At 36.2% G+C, this 21,120-nt stretch overlaps 1 protein-coding gene across 2 annotated transcripts; it reads left to right on the forward strand.

Moving 5' to 3' along the window:
• The first annotated feature begins 233 nt into the window (after positions 1-233).
• On the forward strand, positions 234-19,251 carry LOC103021538 (solute carrier family 41 member 1). Of its 2 annotated transcripts, none has more exons than XM_049479797.1 (10): positions 234-886; positions 6,014-6,121; positions 8,170-8,241; positions 8,358-8,502; positions 9,074-9,220; positions 9,760-9,904; positions 11,760-11,839; positions 15,010-15,144; positions 16,634-16,782; positions 18,489-19,251. In XM_049479797.1, exons 1-10 carry the CDS (start codon positions 773-775, stop codon positions 18,636-18,638), a joined length of 1,245 nt encoding a protein of 414 aa, XP_049335754.1. In that variant the 5' UTR covers positions 234-772; the 3' UTR covers positions 18,639-19,251. The 2 variants fall into 2 exon arrangements, with proteins under 2 accessions (XP_049335754.1, XP_049335753.1); XM_049479796.1 differs by lacking the exon at positions 234-886 and adding an exon at positions 4,507-5,847.
• Positions 19,252-21,120: the final 1,869 nt, after the last annotated feature.

Below are 21,120 nucleotides of genomic sequence, written 5' to 3' on the forward strand. Positions count from 1 at the left end.
AATCAAGGAACAATACTCATTCCTGTTACTGGCTCTCACTCCTGTTACTCCTGTTATGGATTTATAATGAAAAAGAAACATTTATAGCACAGATATATAAAAGCACAGATGAGATTTGGAGTCACAAAGCAATGCATTTTTTTTTTATATTTCATGGTAAAGTCTATAGTTAGAGAATGGGGACAGGTAACAAATGCTTTTTTCGGTGTTCTAAGTAGTTTTTTATTATTTTTTAATCATACAGCTTACAATTAACTCAATGTAGAAGACACTATGCTTCATAATACAATGTATTTTAACATGCTTTTGTGTGTACATTTATACATATAATTTCCTGGGGACAGAAAAGGCACAGATTCTGCAGAATATGCTTAATATATGTTTGAGTGTAATTAACAGATTTTGTTGGGGTGTTGGTTCCTGAGAGGAGCCTCTGTTGTACAGTCTGACAGGATCTACTGTTTTCTCCTTCATTCCGCCACAGGTTTAGTAGCCAGTGCCATCCTGATCAATGTTATCCTGAAGTCAGTGACCTCTTTAACTGGTCTGATTGGCACATAAGCATTCAAACTGTCAGGATGCAGACAAAGCCCTCCCAGAGAGGAATGCAGATTTCTGATTTCTCCTGAAGAAAGGATTGATAAGTTCTGAAGTCCTGAGTTAGCTATCAGTGGATTATTGTATTTTAATGTAGCTAAAAAAGGAAGGCTAGTTTGAAGGACAGGAGGTCTGGTAGGTTGCTGGAGATAAAAAGAAATGTTTCAGTCTGAAGATGGCTGTAATGACTGCAGAATCCTCTTCAGTCATCATGCAACAAGTGCTCCTTCCTTTTCTCCTGGCTGGGCTGGGAATGGTCGCTGCTGGAATGGTGCTGGATAAAGTTCAGGTGTGTGTTTTTACTTGTGTATTTATTATTCAAGTTTTAGTTTTTGTATCTTATTTTGCTTTTAAAAGGCACAAATTACACTCAGTCCAGCCACGTGTACCTGTGTTTTTGACATGCAGATGTTTTTTAGTGGCACACTAGTAAATGTCATGGGCACCCTGACATGCAGTGTGACCATGTGACCCAGTTTCATGGTTTTTAGCCTTGAATCTGGACCAGATCAGAAGAATGACAGCTGTTTTGTAAGCCAGAAAAAAAACTGGTAATCGACATGTATTTTATATGTAAACATCGTATCTCTCCTTTTGCTGTTTTTCAATTAGTTCATAATTTGAATTTAGTATTTTTTTCCTTAAACAAATGCTCCAAATGCTCTTTTTACACTGACTTCAATTGAACGTAATTTTTTTCTGCTGCTGTAAAGATGTTATTTTAGACAGATACAAGGTTTTGCCTAACATTGAGTAAATAACGTATGAGAAATTATTTGAGTTGAGCCATTGCGATGGGGTCGTGATGGAGTAACTTAACATTCACAGTTCAAAAAGCCCTTAAGCTGTGTTTTGCATTGTATTGTGGGTACTGTAGTATAGGGTATAGGAGTAAAGCTATGGCAACTGTAGTCTTGTTTGTCCCCCCATCCTTCCTCCTTCTCATTCATCCCGCTCCCTTTTACTGCCACATGAAGGAAGAGTGACCCATACACTTTTTTTGTATTGATCTTTCTTTATTCTTTATCTCTCACTGTTCTTAATTTTTGATTGGAACTATCAAAATAAATAAGTATTTCTCTGGTATTCTTGTTGTAATTTTTTTTGCAGCTAATGAAGACATTGGACAAGAGAGATGTGTCAGAATTTGTGTATAGGTGTGTGGGAACATGCTACATTTTGAATTACTGCAGGCTGTATTCACTCCCTTAAATAGGATTAGATCAAACGAACTGTAGCTTCCTTTAAGATATGAAAGTCGTTGTGTACAGCAATACTGTAGGGGAAGTCATTATCCTTAAGTATCCTTTCACATTCAGTGCTGTGCTAATAAAATGACTTTTTAAAAGAATAAAACTCAAGAGCTGCTCTGTGACACCTCAGAACGTGTGCAGCATTTTTATCCTGACCTTTTTAACTTTAAACTCACTAAAGCAGTGGAATGGCTCTCTGAATATTAACGTGCCACCCTCAAGGTGTCATTGCATGTCATAACTGCATAATGTGAAACAATGTTTGCATAATCGTTTGATAAATGGGGTCCAAATATAACTTTCTGCTTTCAGATCTGTATTCCTAGCTTTTACTTAATTAAAACTGATCTTTTACATATCTGCGATCCTACAGAATATAAAACTATGCATTTATCAAGATCAGACATTTTTTAGCATACATTGATTGCAAACTGAATGTGTCTGGAACTAAAACCAATCAAAATGTGATTGAAAATGTGTTGAGTGATAAGTTGTGCACTAGTAACACTCCACTCTTACCTCAGATTCTTTATGAACTCTGTAAGAGGAGAGTATACGAGGTGCATGGAGCTGCAGGAATTTGAGCAGGACATCATTAAGATCTTTCAAAAACCTCATGCCTAGATATCTGGCACGTTGCATTACCCATGCATTACACACTATTTATATTTCTGTGTGTGTAGTTCAATAAATGTTGCCCATATCACTCTTTTTTATTATTTATTGTTTGTGTGTGTGATAAAAGGTGAAAGAAAGAGATACAAAGATAGAACCACAGTGGTGGGCTCAATAATAGCTTGATTTAAAGATTTACGTGAAATACAGCTCTGGAAAAAATAAGAGACAACCTATAATGATGTTTTTTCTTGATTTTACCAAATTAAAACTCTCTGGAATATAATCAAGAGGAAGATGGATGATCAAAAGCCATCAAACCAAGCTGAACTGCTTGAATTTTAGCACCAGGAGTGGCATAAAGTTATCCAAAAGCAGTGTGTAAGACTGGTGGAGGAGAACATGCCAAGATGCATGAAAACTGTGATTAAAAACCAGGGTTATTCCACCAAATATTGATTTCTGAACTCTTAAAACGTTATAAATATAAACTTGTTTTCTCTGCATCTTTTTTTTTGTTATTTCAACCATTTTATCATTTAGAGCACTTATATGTAGCATTTCTGCAAATGAATGCTCTAAATGACAATATTTTTATTTAGAATAGTGTCTGTAGTTTATGGAATAAAAGAACAATGTTCATTCTACTTAAACATATACCTATAAATAGCAAAATCAGAGAAACTGATTCTCTTATTTTTTTCCAGAGCTGTAAAATACTTAACACAGATATTGTCAAAAGCCTGTAAACAAATATAAATTTGTTTTGATGTAAGGTTCTTTGTTTGCTAAGAAATTATTTAAATCATTGTAAATGTGGTACATTTAGAATACAGTTCACAACAAAACACTATTTCTGTATATGTATCTCAAAAAATGTTGCCCAAATCAGTCTAAATTTTATATATTTTAATGTTCCTTGTAACATTTATCTTCCTTCCAAATAATATTATAATCTTTCTGGGTGTAACAATTTCTTTTGATGATGAGGGCATGTAGCATTACGTAAAGTAGTATATAGTAAGTAGTTAAATATCAGCATATGTGGATTTGACTTTAGCTGTTCAGTTGAGCGTATGCTGTTTTGAATAGTCTGGGTACACACTGTCTGCAGCTCACGTCAGCATCTAAGATGCAACAGGTGCTTTTGGCGCAGTGGTCCTTTTTTTATGTAAGAGGTCCTTCCAATGACAAATAAGCAATTTGGACACATCGCACGCATGACCTCATACTGCCTTAAACTTTAAGGTTTCCGGCTGCAGGTCCAGATGTCCAGTTTTGTCTTATAATAATATAATTAATAATCATTTCTGGATAACAGACAAATGAGACAATCTGAATTTCTGTTTGCATGATTGTTTACCCAGTTTGTGTTTGTGTTCATGCACATATTCTATGAGAAGAATCAGTGTGTATAGAACAAGAGCAAATTCCTCACACTCAAATCACCAAGTCATCATACCTTCAATAGGGGGGAGGAAAGACAGCATGTTTCAGGCTCCTACGTCATGAGTCAGGATCACAATTGTGCTGAGTCACTGTCCACTGTCTGTCCACTGCCCTACAGATGTCCTCTAGAGTTAAGTGTGAGAGGACAGACCATTCTCCCACTTCCACAAAAGAAAGCCTATTAGATGTGGAGGAAGCACTGCTGATTAAAGGCTGGAGGGGAAGTGAGGGAAAGGACACGAAAGGACACAGATGATTCTATCTCTTACAGAAGATGCCCACGTGGGGAAGTGCATGTCTTTGGACACCTGTCTGCAGGGGAAAACGGTGAAGGAGGAAGGGAGAAGGGGGGAAGGACGTCACGCTGATAACAAAGGGGGTGCTGTAATAGATAGAGGAGAAAAGAAAAGTCAACTACATCATCCCTCCCACACACACAGTGAGTCACAAGAGGAGAGAGAGAGAGAGAGCAGAGCAAAAAAGAGAGACGTAGAAATAAGAGAGAAAAAGAGATACAGAGAGAGAGATAGAGATACATATCCACCTCAAGAGGACCACCCGGTGCTCTCCCACCTGCGTCACTTCAGGACTCTCTAAATATCTATTGGATGAAACACATCTGCCCACTCCACTGGTCCACTGGGAACATCAGCTCTGACGGAGACACTAAAAGAACACGCAGTTTCCTTCAGGAGAAGCTTCGTTTCAGACGTTTCAACTTTGCTGGATTGTCAGCTGCATCCTTCACCTGCCTCAGTGCTCTGTGTGTGTGTTTGCCTGCTACAAAATGATGAGGGGGGACCTGCTGCAGAGTGTAACCGCTGATCAGCGGAGGACACACTCCACTGAGAAGAAGCTGGCTGCCTTCTGGGTATCTCTCTCTCATCGCACCAGAACCTTTTTCAAACCCAGACAACGATGCTGCTTTCAGAGGACTCCATCTGTGGCTGGACTGCTAAAGAGTGAAGTATAAAAGAGAGAGACAGAGAGACAGTGTGTGTGTGTGTGTGTGTAGCTTGATTTAAAATATTACCTGAATTATATTTCACAACACAGTTATTGTCAAAAGTGTAAAAAAAAAAGACAAATCTGTGCTGATGTAATGTTCTTTGTCGGATGATTATAATTATTATTTATTAATTATTTTTTTATTAATTAATAATTTTTTTAGAATACTGTTCATAACTAAGATGCAGTCCTTGCCTTGCTATGGGTAACAGTTTCGGAGGATATTTGTGTTTTTGGAGTGTCAATGTGTGAGTATCAGTGTGTGAATGTGATGCGTATATGCGTATGTTCATCGAAGAAAGTGACCTCTACAGATCAAGACCAAATCTATGCTTCAAAACAATAAACTCCTGGTTCGAACTACATCAAAAAAAGAAAGTGATGGACAATGGCAGACGAGCAGAACAGCAGCAGGGAAAAGAGAAAAGAGAAAAGCAGGGTATCAACAGGTGCATCATCATTTGAATCCTCCAAGGAATTCTTCTCCTTTAGGAACAGAGCATTTTGTCTGCTATCTGCTTTCTGAAGCAAGGACATTTAAAGGATTCTCAATTATTTCGCATCATCTCCTAAAGCAATGACTTGCTCTGATGTCTGATGCCCATAGAGATCCTTTTCCAGACATTTGGTCTTCTGGTCTCCCATTATGGTCTGTAACTATGACTTATTGCATAACTGCCTATCATGAAAAGAAGGACATGAACTGATGTACTCAACAGCTTAAACAGCCTGATTCCTTCAATAGACCATGGTTTTCACTCACCTTAAGCTGAAGTTGAGATATATGTTGGACAGACTCCTTCAGCCAGAGACTCCCTTCCAGAGACTTCTACACGTACAGCTGCTCAGGTGCTGCTTCCATACTTTCCGGCAGGACTGGCTGGCTGGTGTGGTAACTACAGGAATGCTCATGGACACAGTGAAAGTATGCAGTTTATGTTTGTGTGATTCAGTGAGCAAGATATAAAAAAACAATACTGTTTCATAATTATATTTTCCATTACACTATCTGTAATCTTTTTTTTTACTAAACACTAATGTTGACTGAACCTGTCTGTGTGTGTGTCTCTGTGTGTACATGTGTATTTCAGCACTGGGACATGTTTAAGGAAAACTCTGAAGTCTTTATCTTGGTTCCTGCTCTAGTGGGATTGAAGGGAAATCTAGAGATGACTCTAGCTTCCAGACTCTCCACAGCTGTGAGCACACACACACACACACACACACACATGCATACACGCACATACATATGCATATACACAATACACATAGCAAGAAAAATGGGAAAAATATTTCAATAATATGGTGTTAAAATAATTTATTATTAATCTTTTTTTTTCTGTCCTGTCCTGTCCTGTTCTAGCACTGTTTTACAGGATTTAAATGTACTTATTTATATTCTTTGTGCATTAAACAATGCTTCTCTATGGGTGTCGCAATTAGTAAAATGTACAATTGGATTTGATATAATGTTGTATCGATTTGAAACTGATGAAATCTGTAGGAAATGTTCCTTAGTAGCCTTATGCAACCTTGATTTGTCCACAGCTGCATGTACTGTACTTTTTTTGTACTGGTCTTTTTATAAATATTATTTAATATTAAATTGTTAATGTTTAATTTTCAGTTAATAAGATAATTCTGTATCATAATGAAGCACTAACACATAACATAATATGATAACTGGAGCTAGAGTTATCCATGAGCGACAGCTACAACAATGAATGAACGGGCCAACCTGCTGTCTGCAAGCTAAACCTAACCTAATGCTCTAAGCTAAACTAAACACAACTACACGTCCACAACGTCGAAACAACCACGTTAGTCATTTGCACTGTTGTATGCATGTTGTTAGAAGGTCCAAATATAAAATTAAGATGGTTGTCACAACGTTCTTGTGCAACGTTAATGTATCTTTCCACAACAGATTAGCAACCTACCGTTTTGTCAACCTAAAGCTAATATTATTGCGCAAAGTTTTTCTAAAGGCTTTTACAGAATTTTCAATGTGTTTTTGTACATTATTGACTAACCTGTGTTTGTATCATCAAGTCTGACTTTTATATTTTTGAAAATTATGAGATAATGCCCTATGAAGGAGAAATGTGCTCATTATATGTCGTGTTTACAGGGTCATTATAAAAAATCCACAGTTGTGTTGGACCTTAAGCTTGATTTTCACATTTTTGAGAATGAATCCAAAAACTGTTATTTGATATCATACACACAAATATACATATTTGAGTAGTCTGTCAGGTTATATTTTGATTCTGACTCCTGATTAATGTTCAGAAATTCAGATTTTTTTTAGTACGCTTCACTGTTAAGCAGCCAATGCAATCAATATTACGTATTGTGTTTTACACAATGCTGCAACATGTTCCACACTAAATTAAACTTGGACCTTCGTTTTTTTTTTAGTTTTTACTCATCGAGTTTGTGAAGCGTTTTTCTTACCTGTGTTTAAGAAGGACCCAGCATGTAATTGTAGCAACCATTTAAGGTGGAACAGGAAATAGAAAACTGGTGCAAAAGAAGTCAACTTCAGCTTCGTCAGGTATATCATTCACAGTTGTCTCATTAGTAAAAAAATAAATAAATGTCCATTTGAAGCCCCATACATCCATTAATATTACAAAGAAATGTGCAAAAACAATTGTGGCAGTTAGGTGAAGTTAGCTAGTTAGCTAGCTAGGATAAATCAGTATCAGTTAGCTGGATGCTAAAGGTTAACATATAGAAATAGTTAGATAAATAATGTCAAATTAGTTGCTCTAAATAATGTTTAAGGCTTCTCATTGTTAATTATAGAAAGCTTGCCTAAAAATTGTATGAATGTTATTTGAAATATTAAAATAAATATTATGATTCTAGTTATAGTTATAGTTATAATTATAGTAATATTTGAATTTTCATTTCACACCTCTAAAGAGCCACTAAACCCTAAACCACATTTTTGATTGCAAAGAACATTGGATAAATGTAATTTTTTGGTTGTATTACATCTTTTAGGATTGATGATGAAAAAACAACCATTATTTTACATTGCATAATAGGCATTGGCTGATTGGTTATTTTTCTGTCATTGAATCGATGTTCATTAAAAGGTTGAATAGTTGGAGCTCTGAATCCTGACCAGCATAAGGTTTTCTCTGGATGACCAGTTGTTGTTTTTTTGCAGGGAAATATTTTAAACAAGAGTCTAGCATGCTAATTTATTTTTTTCTTCTTTTGTCTCTTCCCACAGGCCAACATCGGCCTGTTAGACATCCGCAATCAACTGGGACTAGTAGTGTCCAGCAATCTGGCCTTAATCCAGGTGACTCTCTCTGTGCACACTCACACATGCAAGATTTCTGTCGAGGGGATATTTAGTTTCTTTATATAGCAGTTATTGTGTGACCACCATAATGTGTCTCTGCTTCTCTGGGGCAGGTGCAGGCCACTGTGGTGGGGTTTCTGGCCGCTCTGGTTGCGGTCCTGTTGGGTGCGTGGAGTAAAGACAAAGTGGACCTTCAGCAGGCTGCTGTATTGTTGGCTAGTGGAGTGACCACAGCCTTCACTGCTGCTCTTATTTTAGGTCAGCTCATGTTTATATATACAACTCTGGAAAAAAAAAGAGACCACTTAAAATTATGAGTTTATTTGATTTTACCAAATTGAAAACGTCTAGAATATAATCAAGAGGAAGATGGATGATCACAAACCATCAAACCAAACTAAACTGCTTGAATTTTTGCAACAGGAGTGGCCTAAAGTTATCCAAAAGCAGTGTGTAAGACTGGTGGAGGAGGAAATGCCAAGATGCATAAAACTGTTATTAAAAACAAATATTGATTTCTGAATTCTTAAAACTTTATGAATATGAACTTGTTTTCTTTGCATTATTTGAGATCTGAAAGCTCTGCATCTTTTTTGTTATCTCAGCCATTTTTCCTTTTCTGCAAATAAATGCTCTAAATGAAAATATTGTTATTAGAAATTTGGAAAAAATGTTGTCTGTAGTTTATAGAATAAAACAACAATGTTAATTTAACTCTAACTCAGAAACTTAATCACAGTAATTCACAAACTCAAGACTGAAACCCTAAGCCTATGCCAAACTCTACAGTAAAAACAGCTAAATTTTGGTTCTGTTTGTGTGTTTTTAGGGATAATCATGGTGGGGGTTATCATTGGATCTCGGAAGGTAGGCATCAACCCTGATAATGTGGCTACACCTATTGCTGCTAGTCTTGGGGACCTCATTACACTTTCACTGCTGGCAGGATTCTGCAGTTTGTTCCACAGGATTAGAGGTAAGTTCTGCTACATAATGTTTAAACATTACAGCTTTTAAAGTATTCTGTCTCCTTCTGCGAGATACAGACTGTCTGGGGATGACTAGAGAGGGTTTTGCGTATAGATACAGGTTTCCAGAGATTATTTATTATGAAGGAATGTTCTTGGAAAGTTTTAAAGTTTATGGCTTTTGGATGGGTGTTACTGAAGCTGTGTTTATTGTGTCTAACCACTAGAAGGCAGCAGAGGATGATTTAATGATCTGAACTATTGCCTATTGCACACTACTCTTTAAGGGCAAGTTTATGAAACAAGTTTATGAAACATTACATTATATTAAATTACATTACATCACATTACATCACATCACATTTGACAGACACTTGTATCCAACGCAACCTACAAATAATGCTATGCATTTACCAATAAAGAACATAAAAAAGTTCAAAGCAAAAAAAAAACATTTTAGGCAGGGCCTAAAGGAGGCCAAAGGTAGGTGTATGAAACAGTTTTTGACAATAGTGAAGAATTAATACCGTTTTCTGATTTGTTACAGAGTTGTGGTACGTGTCTATAGCGACATGTGCCATACTCCTCTTATTGATCCCTCCCTGTTTGGTCATCACTCGCCGCAGTCCACCAGTAAGAGAGGTGCTGATGTCTGGGTGGCAACCTGTCATCACTGCTATGCTAATCAGCAGGTAATTTCACTAGGGGTCAAAGGTTGCTCCTGTACAAGTTTCTGTTCCACAGGTACACACTATTGTAAATGATTTGGGAACCGTCTCCTAACATTCTCCTAAAAAGTACTGTGACTTGAGCAAACTTCAGGCCCTAAGCAGTGTTTCTTTTGTACAATAGTGGCCTCCTCCTTGTCTCCCTGTCTTTGTACAGCATCTGACTGATGATGGTCTCATTAACATTGACATCACTCAGTGTGATAGAGGTCTGTAGGTCTTCAGATGTTACATTATGACTTACCATAATGTCATGCTCCACACCTTGAAATGATGTTTGCTGTACAGCCACTCCTTGTAATATGTCTTCTGCTTCACAGTAGATTGATAAAGGCCAAGCTTCTTACAAAATTGCGATTTTGCAAGCTTTTCTAGCCTGGTGAGCTTCAACAACTTTTTCTCAGGTCTTCTGGAATCTCTTTTGTTTAAAGCATTGTACACTTTGATAAATCTGTGTGGTGAAACTTTTAAAACTTGGTAGGGCATTCTGAACTCGAACCTTGCGTCATGGTTAAAACATCTGACTGATATTTTATTTATGTGCAGAATAAATCAGACTCTCTTATTCAGAGTGACTTACAATAAAACTTAGTAATTACTCTGGAAATCAAAAGCTAGTATTGGGATTTTAGATAGTGTGAGCTCCATTGGAATACTACCATACATGAGCCACCCAAGCTTTACTGTTAGTGAAATAATTCCTAGTGTCAGAGTGTAAAGATGCAAAAACTGAAAAACAACAGAAAAACAAGAACAGTATGTGTTGAGTGCAATGTAAGGGCAGCATAAGGTTTAATAGGTATCAGTACACAAGTGACACAAGTAGCAAGTGATTCTGCAGTGCGGACACTGGGACCAGGACAGAGAATAACCTAGATGCTTCTCTTCTATTTGTCCTGAGAGGTGGCTCAAGAGGTGGCTTAATCCAAGTTGTACTTGAAGCTCAAAGGTCTTTAGATATAGATTAGGTTTTTAACACTGCCATGAGGTAAACAGGAGCTGGAATATTTTTGGCTTTGTAGTAACTCCTGAATGCTGGATATCTTAAAATATTCAGTTTTATCTTTAGGATTTATATACAGTATTGTGAGTATTTCAGTAAAGAAAAAGCTTATTATCTGTAAAGTAAGTGTTTATTAGCTTGGTAAAACACTAGCATTACAATAAATACAAACAGCAATTTTACAAAAAGCTGTGCTTTTACAGCCCTAATCTCCTTAAAACATCTAATCTCTCCTCATCTGAGTTTAATAGAGTTATTTCTAGTTCTCATCATATCAACAACTGGTTTGGTAAATTGATAAATGTGGTAAATTAGGTGAGCTGTTGAGGGAACTGAACATATACACATGCTGGCTGAGGAGCATCCAGGAGAAATCTGGAACTACACTTTTTTTCTTCAGCTTGGCTCACATGATACAACATAATCATATGTGATGTTTTTTTTTTAGGTAAAAACACTCATATTGCTGAGATAAATGGACAAGAATAATTTTCTTTGGTGCCTAAATGTTTTGCACAGTACTGTACAGAAATACATATATTGTAATTTTAATGGTACAGGTTTCACAGACTTTTTAGCAGCACTATGTTGGGCTATGCTTAGTTCCAAGCAGAGCATTTAAGTCTTAAACTTGCAAACCCAATCTGATCACTGGACTGTGAGTTCAGCAGATCTGATTTGAAAAACAAATCTATAGGAGTATGTAGTTATGGATTCCTAGTTCAAATATACATTTAGAATTAAACTGAAATTAAGTTTCTCACATTTTTAAAATGTCTTTGTATTTAAGGAGTCTGTTATCTGGTGTTTCCACAGTGCTGGAGGTTTAATTCTGGATCAGACCGTAAACAACCCTCAGTTTGAAGGCATTGCCGTTTTTACACCCATCATTAATGGTAGGTCTATTAACTTTTGGACAAAAAAGTATTTCCCAAATGTTCTGCTTTGTAATCAAGTGGTTCAAATTTTCTGAAGCATTACTTCTGATTTTTTTTTGTTGCCTAATGCTGTACATGCTGTATGCATTTGTTTCAAACTGGAGATCTCTGCCTATCTTTGATCCTCGAAGAATCAGCATTTTATTGATACGTTTTTGTTTTAAACCATAATTATAATCACCTGTTAATATCATCATCTGATTGAAAGCATTATTATATATATTTTTTACTTTATTACTAGCCATAAACTAAAAAAATTAATTAAGAAGAAAAACATGAAATATCTGCATATGCAGACGTAATGAAAGACGCAGCAACTTTTTCTGATTTGGTTGTAATTCTCTTTTTATTTGTCCTCTTTTTCATTCCATAATACCCACTTCCTTCCCTCTGTCCTCACCCTGCAATCTCTCTGCACACACCCTTCCTCTTCTTCACATGCTGCTTCTGCCCACTGCTTTTTCATGCTGTTCTTATTCTCTTAGGCTCTCTTTCTGAATTTCTCCTTCCGGCAGTATTCTCTCGCTCACTCTCACTCTCTCTCCCTTCTCGGCCTTCCTTCTTTCCTTCCTCACACCCGGAGTTCAGTGAGGTCAGATTTAAACAGTGCTAATCCTGTTGGCTCTTGTCTCAGATCCTCTATAGGCTGAGGGATAGAGAATGACTTGGCATGTAGATCTGTGCAGTCATGTGAATGTATTTGGTGGGCTCAGACATGCTCTTATTAGGCCACTTCCGTTCTGATTACTGTTATTCCACATTATTCTTCACCTGTTTGACTGGGGGCAGGATCATTTCTAGCTAGGCTGAGATGTTTTAGCAGGTTTTCAGTAATTAAAGACCCTGTAGATCTAGAAACACTTCTTAAAAGCTTCTAAACCTCTAAAGCCCCAAAACCAACTCGAAAATGCCTAATGAGCTGCTTTCACAGCCAGGCGTTCTGTTATTGTGGAATAAATATAATGAATGAATGCAGAGATTAGCACAGATGGCTACCGCAGTCCAATATTAACACACAGGAGAGCATTGTCTTACTTAGTTTGCCAGGTAGAGAACACCTTTAATCTACACAAATGAGCTGAAAAAAACAGTGATGAATCATACTCTGCAAGTTGATCAACTAATGTACAGCTCTAGAAGAAAAATAAGAGACCACTTCAGTTTCTTAATCAGATTCTCTGATTTTGCTATTCATATATATATATATATATATATATATATATATATATATATATATATATATATATATATATGTGTTTAATTAAAATAAACATTTTTGTTTTATTTTATAAACTATGGTCAACATTTCTCCCAAATTTAAAATAAAAATATTGTCATTTAGAGCATTTATTTGCAGACAAAGGGCAATGGGAAAACAAGTTCATATTCATAAATTTTTAACAGTACAGAAATCAATATCAAGAATCAGTTTTCATGCATCTTGGTATGTTTTCCTCCACCAGTCTTACACACTGCTTTTGGATAACTTTATACCACTCCTGGTGTAAGAACTTCAAGCAGTTTGATTTTATATTGGTTTTCAATTTGGTAAAATCAAAGAAATGTATTATTTTTAAGTGGTTTCTTTATTTTTTGCCAGAGCTGTATACGTTTGCCATGTTTTTAGTGTTACCATATTATAAAACAGCAAGTACCTAGCTACTATGCTAGTCAAATCTAAATCTGGAGTAGGCTGGTTTAGACTATCATGTAAGCTGCTTCTGTAATGTTTTTGCATTGAATATGGTACTATACATATGTAGAAGAATGTGAGTATAGATGTGATGGTGATTGTTGTTTGATTATTTTACAGTCACACATACACTTCTAACTAACAATGCTTTATGTTCTGTAACTGCTCTGAATTTTCTAGTAAAGTGAAGAAAGTCAAATTCTTGTGCTTTGACTGGCACCCCAGAATTCAAAAAACATATCTGTAAAAAACAAGAGTATCCCCTTGCCCACTGTCTTATAAATACATAATCTGGAGTTACTGGAATTTACAGATAACACACTACATTCTCAGTTTAGCTAACTTAAGTAAGCTAACCTGCCAGCATGTCAGCATCTATTATGTAGTTATTCTTTCTTCTGGGCTAAGCTAAGCTAAGCTGTCTCCATATATCCATTTATAATATTTACTTACATTTTACTCTGTATCTGGTTATGGAGCAGTTTGGAAGGATGATAAAGCTCTTCAAAATGGGTCTAGATAATGTAGTTTCTGCTGCAGTTTCTGTTCCAGTTTGCTTGCTTGCTTTTGTGGTTGCAGCACCTGTGTTTGCCTGCTGTTTTGTTCTATACCTGGCAACCCAGGATGAATGGGGAATGAGCAGTGTTAGGGATCAGAGGGTAAAAAACACAAACCATTCAAAGAATATACTGGTTTCCCTAATAAAACAGAAAATAAAATATACGTGCATCTTAAAAAAATGTATATTATTAAAAAGTTACTTCAGAAAAAGTAATTCAGAAAATGTGAAACTCATATATTATATAGATGTATTACACACAGAATGATCTATTTTAAGCATTTATTTATTTTACTGTTGTTGATTATGGCTTACAGCGAATAAAAAAATACAAAAATCAGTATCTCAGAAAATTACAATATTATATACGACCAATTGGTACTTTTGGCAGTGTGGGCAGTGTGCCAAGTCCTGCTGGAAAATGAAATCCACATCTCCATAAAAGTTGTCAGCGGTGGGAAGCATGAAGTGCTGTAAAATCTCTGACTTTGAACTTGACATAACACAGTGTATCAGTAGAGGCTCTCTAAATCATCACTGACCATTAGCAAATTTTACATTCAATTGGGAAATCGAGGGATTAGAGTCTGGAGGAAGAGTGGAGAGTTTCCATAATCAGTGATGGTTGAGATGCACCTGTACATATTGGTCCCGACTGCTAATCAATCATGTAAATGTTATGGTGGCTCCAATCAGAGACAATATAAATAAAAATATCTGCCAGGGGAGATAGCCATCTCCTCATTTATACAGATAGGATATGTGGTCATGTGATGTGCCTAGTGGCACATTAAAAATGGCTGCAGGTTGATCAGACTTGTCTATAAAGACGTGACTAAAGCTTTATCATGTATTATTGCTCTCTGTTTGTTACAGGTGTCGGTGGGAACCTGGTGGGGATACAGGCTAGCCGCATCTCTACCTACCTCCATAGCATTAGCGTACTGAAAATCCTACCCCAGTGCATGAAAGACCGCTGCCCTCACCCTGACACCACCTTCTGCTCCTCAGGTTAGAACAGGGGTGTCAAACTCATTTTGGCCGAGGGCCACATTGGCATATTGGCTGTCCTCTGAGGGCCAGATGTAACTTATAAATGTAATAAAATGTAACCAAATGTAATATAAAATGAATGTAATTACTCTTTAATGTTAAATAACTCTAAATGGAAAAAATGTTTGCTTGTTGCTCTATTAACATAAATCCTTTTAATTTGTCATGTTATGAAATCCAAAAACTCCATCAATCAAGAACCAAACTATTCAAGTGAATAGAAATGACATAAAATACAAGTTATATTAACTTTGATCAAAACGTTTGATACTGAAATAAGGCTTAATAAATATAAAATCAAAAATTGTGAGCTGTTAAGAATATGTGATAGATTTAGCAGTTCCTCAGATTTAGCAGTTCCTCATCCAACCACTAGTGGCAGCTGCAGCAGCAGCACAAGCCCCCGCTGTCTTCACTGAGTCAGAGCTACAGCCCAGCCACGGCTACAGGCTCAGCTCAGCCAGTCTGGAGCGTTTTTAAAACATTTTAAGTTCTTCTGTGTAGGAAATAAAGGTTTTAACCCCACTAACCGGATAATACAGCTCTCTACAGCTCATCTTTCAGCACAAGCAGCTAACAGCAGCAGTTCAGAGCAGCGTCACGGAGTCACTGCTCGGATTAACGTTACATTATAAACAGGTCAGTTAGCGCGCTGCTAACCTCAGGATGTTTATAACTACGGAGTTTAGTGGACACACCACGGCTGCAAGGTTAGACTGTTGAAGGCTACTGAAGACTATTAAAGGCTATTGGAGGTTATTGAAAGGGTTATTGGGGGCAGAAATCAGTAAAGGCTGGTTAGATAAGTGATTCACCTCCTCGTCCTTCGCTGCGGTGAAACTGAATAGCGCTGTCACAGTGATGTTTATTAACGTCATTAAAACAGATTTTGTCAGCTATTGTCTTATAAATATTTACACATAACTTATATCTCTCCTAAAAAGCGTTTATTTTGGTCAGTAACACTCTTCGTAACACAAAAGGCATACCGGTCTTTCGCCTTGAAGCACAGCCGTCCGTCTGCATCAACTTCTCTTTTTCTGGACATTATGGGATAAACATTTATATGTCTCAATTCCACCCGCGAAGTTACACCTTCCCTCCGGCAGGGTTTCCACATCAATGACTACACTGCCGTGTAGTGGCAGTAAGCCGTAACTTCGCGGGTAATACAATCGACAAGCATTGTGGGAAACGTAGTTTTTGGTCAAAGCACGCTTCTGATCCATTTATTATAGACACTAAGATCTTACAAGCTCTCGCGGGCCACATAAAAGGACGTGGCGGGCCACATTTGGCCCGCGGGCCTTGTGTTTGACACATGTGGGTTAGAACATCAGCGCAAGGTCCAAGATTTGGAAGGAGACAAAAATTCGAACACTGATGTTCTGTAGCTATACAAAGATAGCCAGTGTCTGTTACTGTATGTGTTTCTGTGTGTGTGCAGGAGTGAACTCCGCCTCTGCTAGAGTTCTTCTGCTGATAGTGATCCCAGGCCACCTCCTCTTCCTCTATACAGTCTACCTGCTGCAGGGGGGGCATGCTGCCATGACCCCTGGTTTCGTTTGCTGCTACCTGCTGGCTGCCCTGCTGCAGGTCAGAGGTCAAACACATCCATTCACACAGAGCCATTTCAAATTTCAACTTATACATTTCATTTATAATTATTGCATTACTTTAGTACTTTAGTATCATTGCATTACAGTTTATAGCAGCTGCTTGATTTATTGCATTTACTTTAGCAGTTCTCCAAGGTTTTTAGTTGGAGGCCCTGTTTGTGATGATACGGGTTCTTTAACCATACCCAGGGGCTCACCTTTTTAAGATACAGCTCTGGAAAAAATAAGAGACCACTTAAAATGATGAGTTTCTTTGATTTTATCAAATTGAAAACCTCTGGAATATAATTAAGAGGAAGATGGATGATCACAAGCCATCAAACCAAGCTGAACTGCTTGAATTTTTTGCACCAGGAGTGACAAAGTTATCCTCTTTAAACTCTTAAAACTTTATGAATATGAACTTCTTTTCTTTGCATTATTTGAGGTGTATTTGTTATTTCAGTTATTTCTCACTTTCTGCAAATAAATGCTCTAAATGACAATATTTGTATTTGGAATTTGGGAGAAATGTTGTCCGTAGTTTATAGAATAAAACAACAATGTTCATTTTACTCAAACATAAACCTATAAATAGCAAAATCAAAGAAATTCATTCTGAAACTGAAGTGGTCTCTTAATTTTTTCAGAGCTGTACATGGTGATATTGGATAATGATAAATGTACAAAAATGTACTACCTCACTACTGTACTTAGATACTAAAAGCTGTTTCTGTATCTACAGAATTATTATTCCCCTATACGTCCAATTATACTTCACTACATATTTTCAATGAACTTAATATTTAACCCTGATACATTTTTTGAGGGCTGCATCGTTACTCCTTAGAATGATAAAAATTCTATGAATCATTCCAAACCCACATTATCACTAAAGCCAGAGTGATAGATGCTCGGCGCTGCTCATCATTGAGTGAATCAAGTGATCAAGCTGATCTTATAAGAAGATTCTGCCTTTCACCTTAAGAACTTTTCACTGCTTTCTGTAATAACTACATTACTGCACTTTTACTTTTATTATTTATATATATATGAGAATATATATGAGAACTGAGAATATATTTTCGATTTTTTTATACCCTAAGTTCTAAATAAGTCACTTTTTGATAGAGCACTTGTACTTTTATTTAAGTCTGGATCTCTAGTACTTTAAACCACCCCTACGGCCCCAATTTGAGAACCACTGCTTTACTCTATGCTTTAAAGTCTCTAATGTCCTCAAATGGGCAAAAGCTGTTATTTTTATGTTTTGAAAAGTAAAATACCTTTATTTTTTTAACCAATGCAATTTAAGATGAGATAAATATGATTTAAATGATAAATCAAAAATAAAATACAATGGGCTACATTAATTTGTGATTTTGTGTGGGCTGTGTAGAGTTTTCTTGTGGTCGGGTAAGTGGGCCGTGAGTTAATGGAGCACTATATTTCGGTATTAAAACTTGGGTGATTTTCATAATGGAGAAAGAAAGTAAGGCAGTTTGGCATCCTGTGTTATGTGTGGCAGTAATAAAGCTGTTACTGTTACTCAGGCCTGGCTTACACCCAGCCCCAAATAGGAGCCATATGTGGGTGAAACTAGAGCCTTGTAGAGCTTCTTCACGGCACACAGCTCTCCTTCTGCCTCTCATTCCCTCTCTCTCTCTCTCTCTCTCTCTCTCTGTCCCTTCCTGCATGCTGCAGGTGCTAATACTGCTCTACGTGGCAGATGTGTTGGTGCGGCTGATGTGGCGCCGTGGGCTGGACCCCGATACTTTCTCAATCCCCTACCTGACAGCACTGGGAGACTTACTGGGCACCAGCCTCCTCGCGCTGACCTTTATAGTAATCTGAGACTGAGAGTGAGGACGAAAGAAAAAAGACACATTTTATTTAACATCAGATCCATTAATTCCAGTTCTGTTTGGGTTTTGCAATAAATGTGCGGCAAATTTATCAGTGCTAAATCAACAGCGTTAGTGGTTAGATTAACACTGTTTAAACACTCACTGTGTTACAAACCATGTTGATTTAACACTGTGTGCTGAGTGATAAAGGTGATAAATGAACTAGTAGAAGCACATACAGCACTGGGAAAAATAAAGAGAAACTAGATCAGTTTCTCTAATTTTGCTATTTATAGGTAAATGTTTGAGTAAAATTAAAATTGTTGTTTTATTCTATAAACTACGGACAACATTTCTCCCAAATTCCAAATAAAAATGTTGTCATTTAGAGCATTTATTTGCAGAAAATGAGAAATAGCTGAAATAACACAAAGAAGGCATAGCTTTCAGACCCCAAATAATACAAAGAGAACAAGTTCATAAATATAAGTTTTTAAGAGTTCAGACATCAATATATGAGAAACTCATCCATTTTAAGTGGTTTCTTATTTTTTTTCCAGAGCTGTATAATCAAAAGAAAAACATGTATCTTCAAAGTGGCAACTTTAATGTGAAAAATATTTTATGTATATTTAATGTATTTATCATGAACTTGTGACACAATGTGAAGAACAAATCTGTCAAATGTTGTGGTAAATACAAATAGACAAAAACTGAGATGTATGTTTTTGTTGGACAGTGATGATATTTAACTAGTTTATTTGCTAGACACAGTATCATATATATTAGTTTTTTTGTCTGTTTTAAAAAATGATTTTCTTAATATTTCATTGCTTTTGTTAAATGTTTTAGTTTTCATCCCGAACATGAGCCTACAAAAGATACAATAGTGCTCTTGATGGTGCAGTCCTGTATTTGAGTAACATACAGTGTATTCCGTGTGAAATTACATGTCCTGTTTTTGTTGCTATAATTTTGGGGTTCATGATGTCCTACTTTGTGTGTACACAGACCATTTTTGGCTCTTAATGTCTAAATACAACAGCAGCAAACTCTAAGATGAAAATATCATATTGGTTCTAACCTGTTTTTTCTGTGTCAGTAATTTAAATCAGGTTAAGAAATGATTGAAGTAACTGTCCCATTTATTTTAGTCTTCTCCTTTGACATTTATTGTACTGGAATACTGAGGCATAAACAACAAATGGTCCATAACATACAAACTGCACTGTAAGAATATTGTTATATAGCTAAATTAGGCCACATAGTGCTAAAAAGAAAGTTATATTTATTGAGATTGATTCACATAAGGTATAGGAAAAAACATCAACTTTAGATTTTTAGAAGCAAAGCATACTCCAGGCTACATCGCAAATAAAATAAATGTTATGCACAGTTCTTGTTAGCATGTGACCTGATAACATGAGGTACGTATCTTTCTTCAAACTGAAAGTAGGGAAGGAGTGTTTTAATGTTGTGCCTTTTAGCAGATTTGTATAAATGAATGATGTCAGATAAGTTACTATGCACTGTGATGTATTGACTGTACAGACTAAATCACCTGCACTTCCTGTAATAGTCTATGCAAATGAGTTAGTGTAGATTTGTATTTGTTCTATATGCTATAGTCTTGCACCATCTTTTAAGACATGTTTTACTCTCCACTCAGTCAATAAATGTCATGATTTGGCGTTCTGTGGGCTGAAATTATTTTCCAGTGTTCATTTGCTCACAAGGATATAAATCTCATCCCTGTGTAGAAATTGAAATTGTTGGTAAATTCCTTACTGCTGACATTTATTATCTGAATTGATATCTAATATCAGAATTTTTTCAATGGTCTACTAGTGTACTACGAAGCAGTTCAAATTACATACTTAATAAAGTGAGTTTCACCAAAGCAATTCACATTCTATTATACACTGTAAACCCATACGTTGTTTGAACTCGAATGATTGAATGATTTAAAATTGGATATTTCTAAACAATACTCAGCTTTTTTGATTCAGCTGAACATTTGTGGGCACATATACATTCAAACTGAGATCTTTGAGATGAACAAACTTATAATAAACAACTTATAATAACTTAGAATAAATATAAAGTTTAGTCTGTTGTCATTGGCAGCTTCTTTTCCATTGGCTTCTGTCGCATACTGGGTGTGTCCAACAGTTTCTGACTGACACTCACCATCAGTGTGTAGTGATTCCCTTTAGTTGTAATAACTTAATGTTTTAATTTATGCTAACTCAAGTTTTCATTCCCCATTACTTAAAAAATTTGAGCAAACCGGCTGCCTTAAAAAAGTTAAGGCAGATATTATATATATACTATAAAATATATTTTATTGTATTTGTATTTTTTGTATTTGTTTACAAATACAAATTGTTATACACATTTTTGGTATTTGTATTTTTATAAGTTTTGTTTTATCTATCTATCTATCTATCTATCTATCTATCTATCTACGCAACTTGCAGTATAACAAA

Source organism: Astyanax mexicanus, chromosome 5 (genome assembly GCF_023375975.1).
Source record: "Astyanax mexicanus isolate ESR-SI-001 chromosome 5, AstMex3_surface, whole genome shotgun sequence".
Lineage (NCBI taxonomy): Eukaryota > Metazoa > Chordata > Actinopteri > Characiformes > Acestrorhamphidae > Astyanax > Astyanax mexicanus.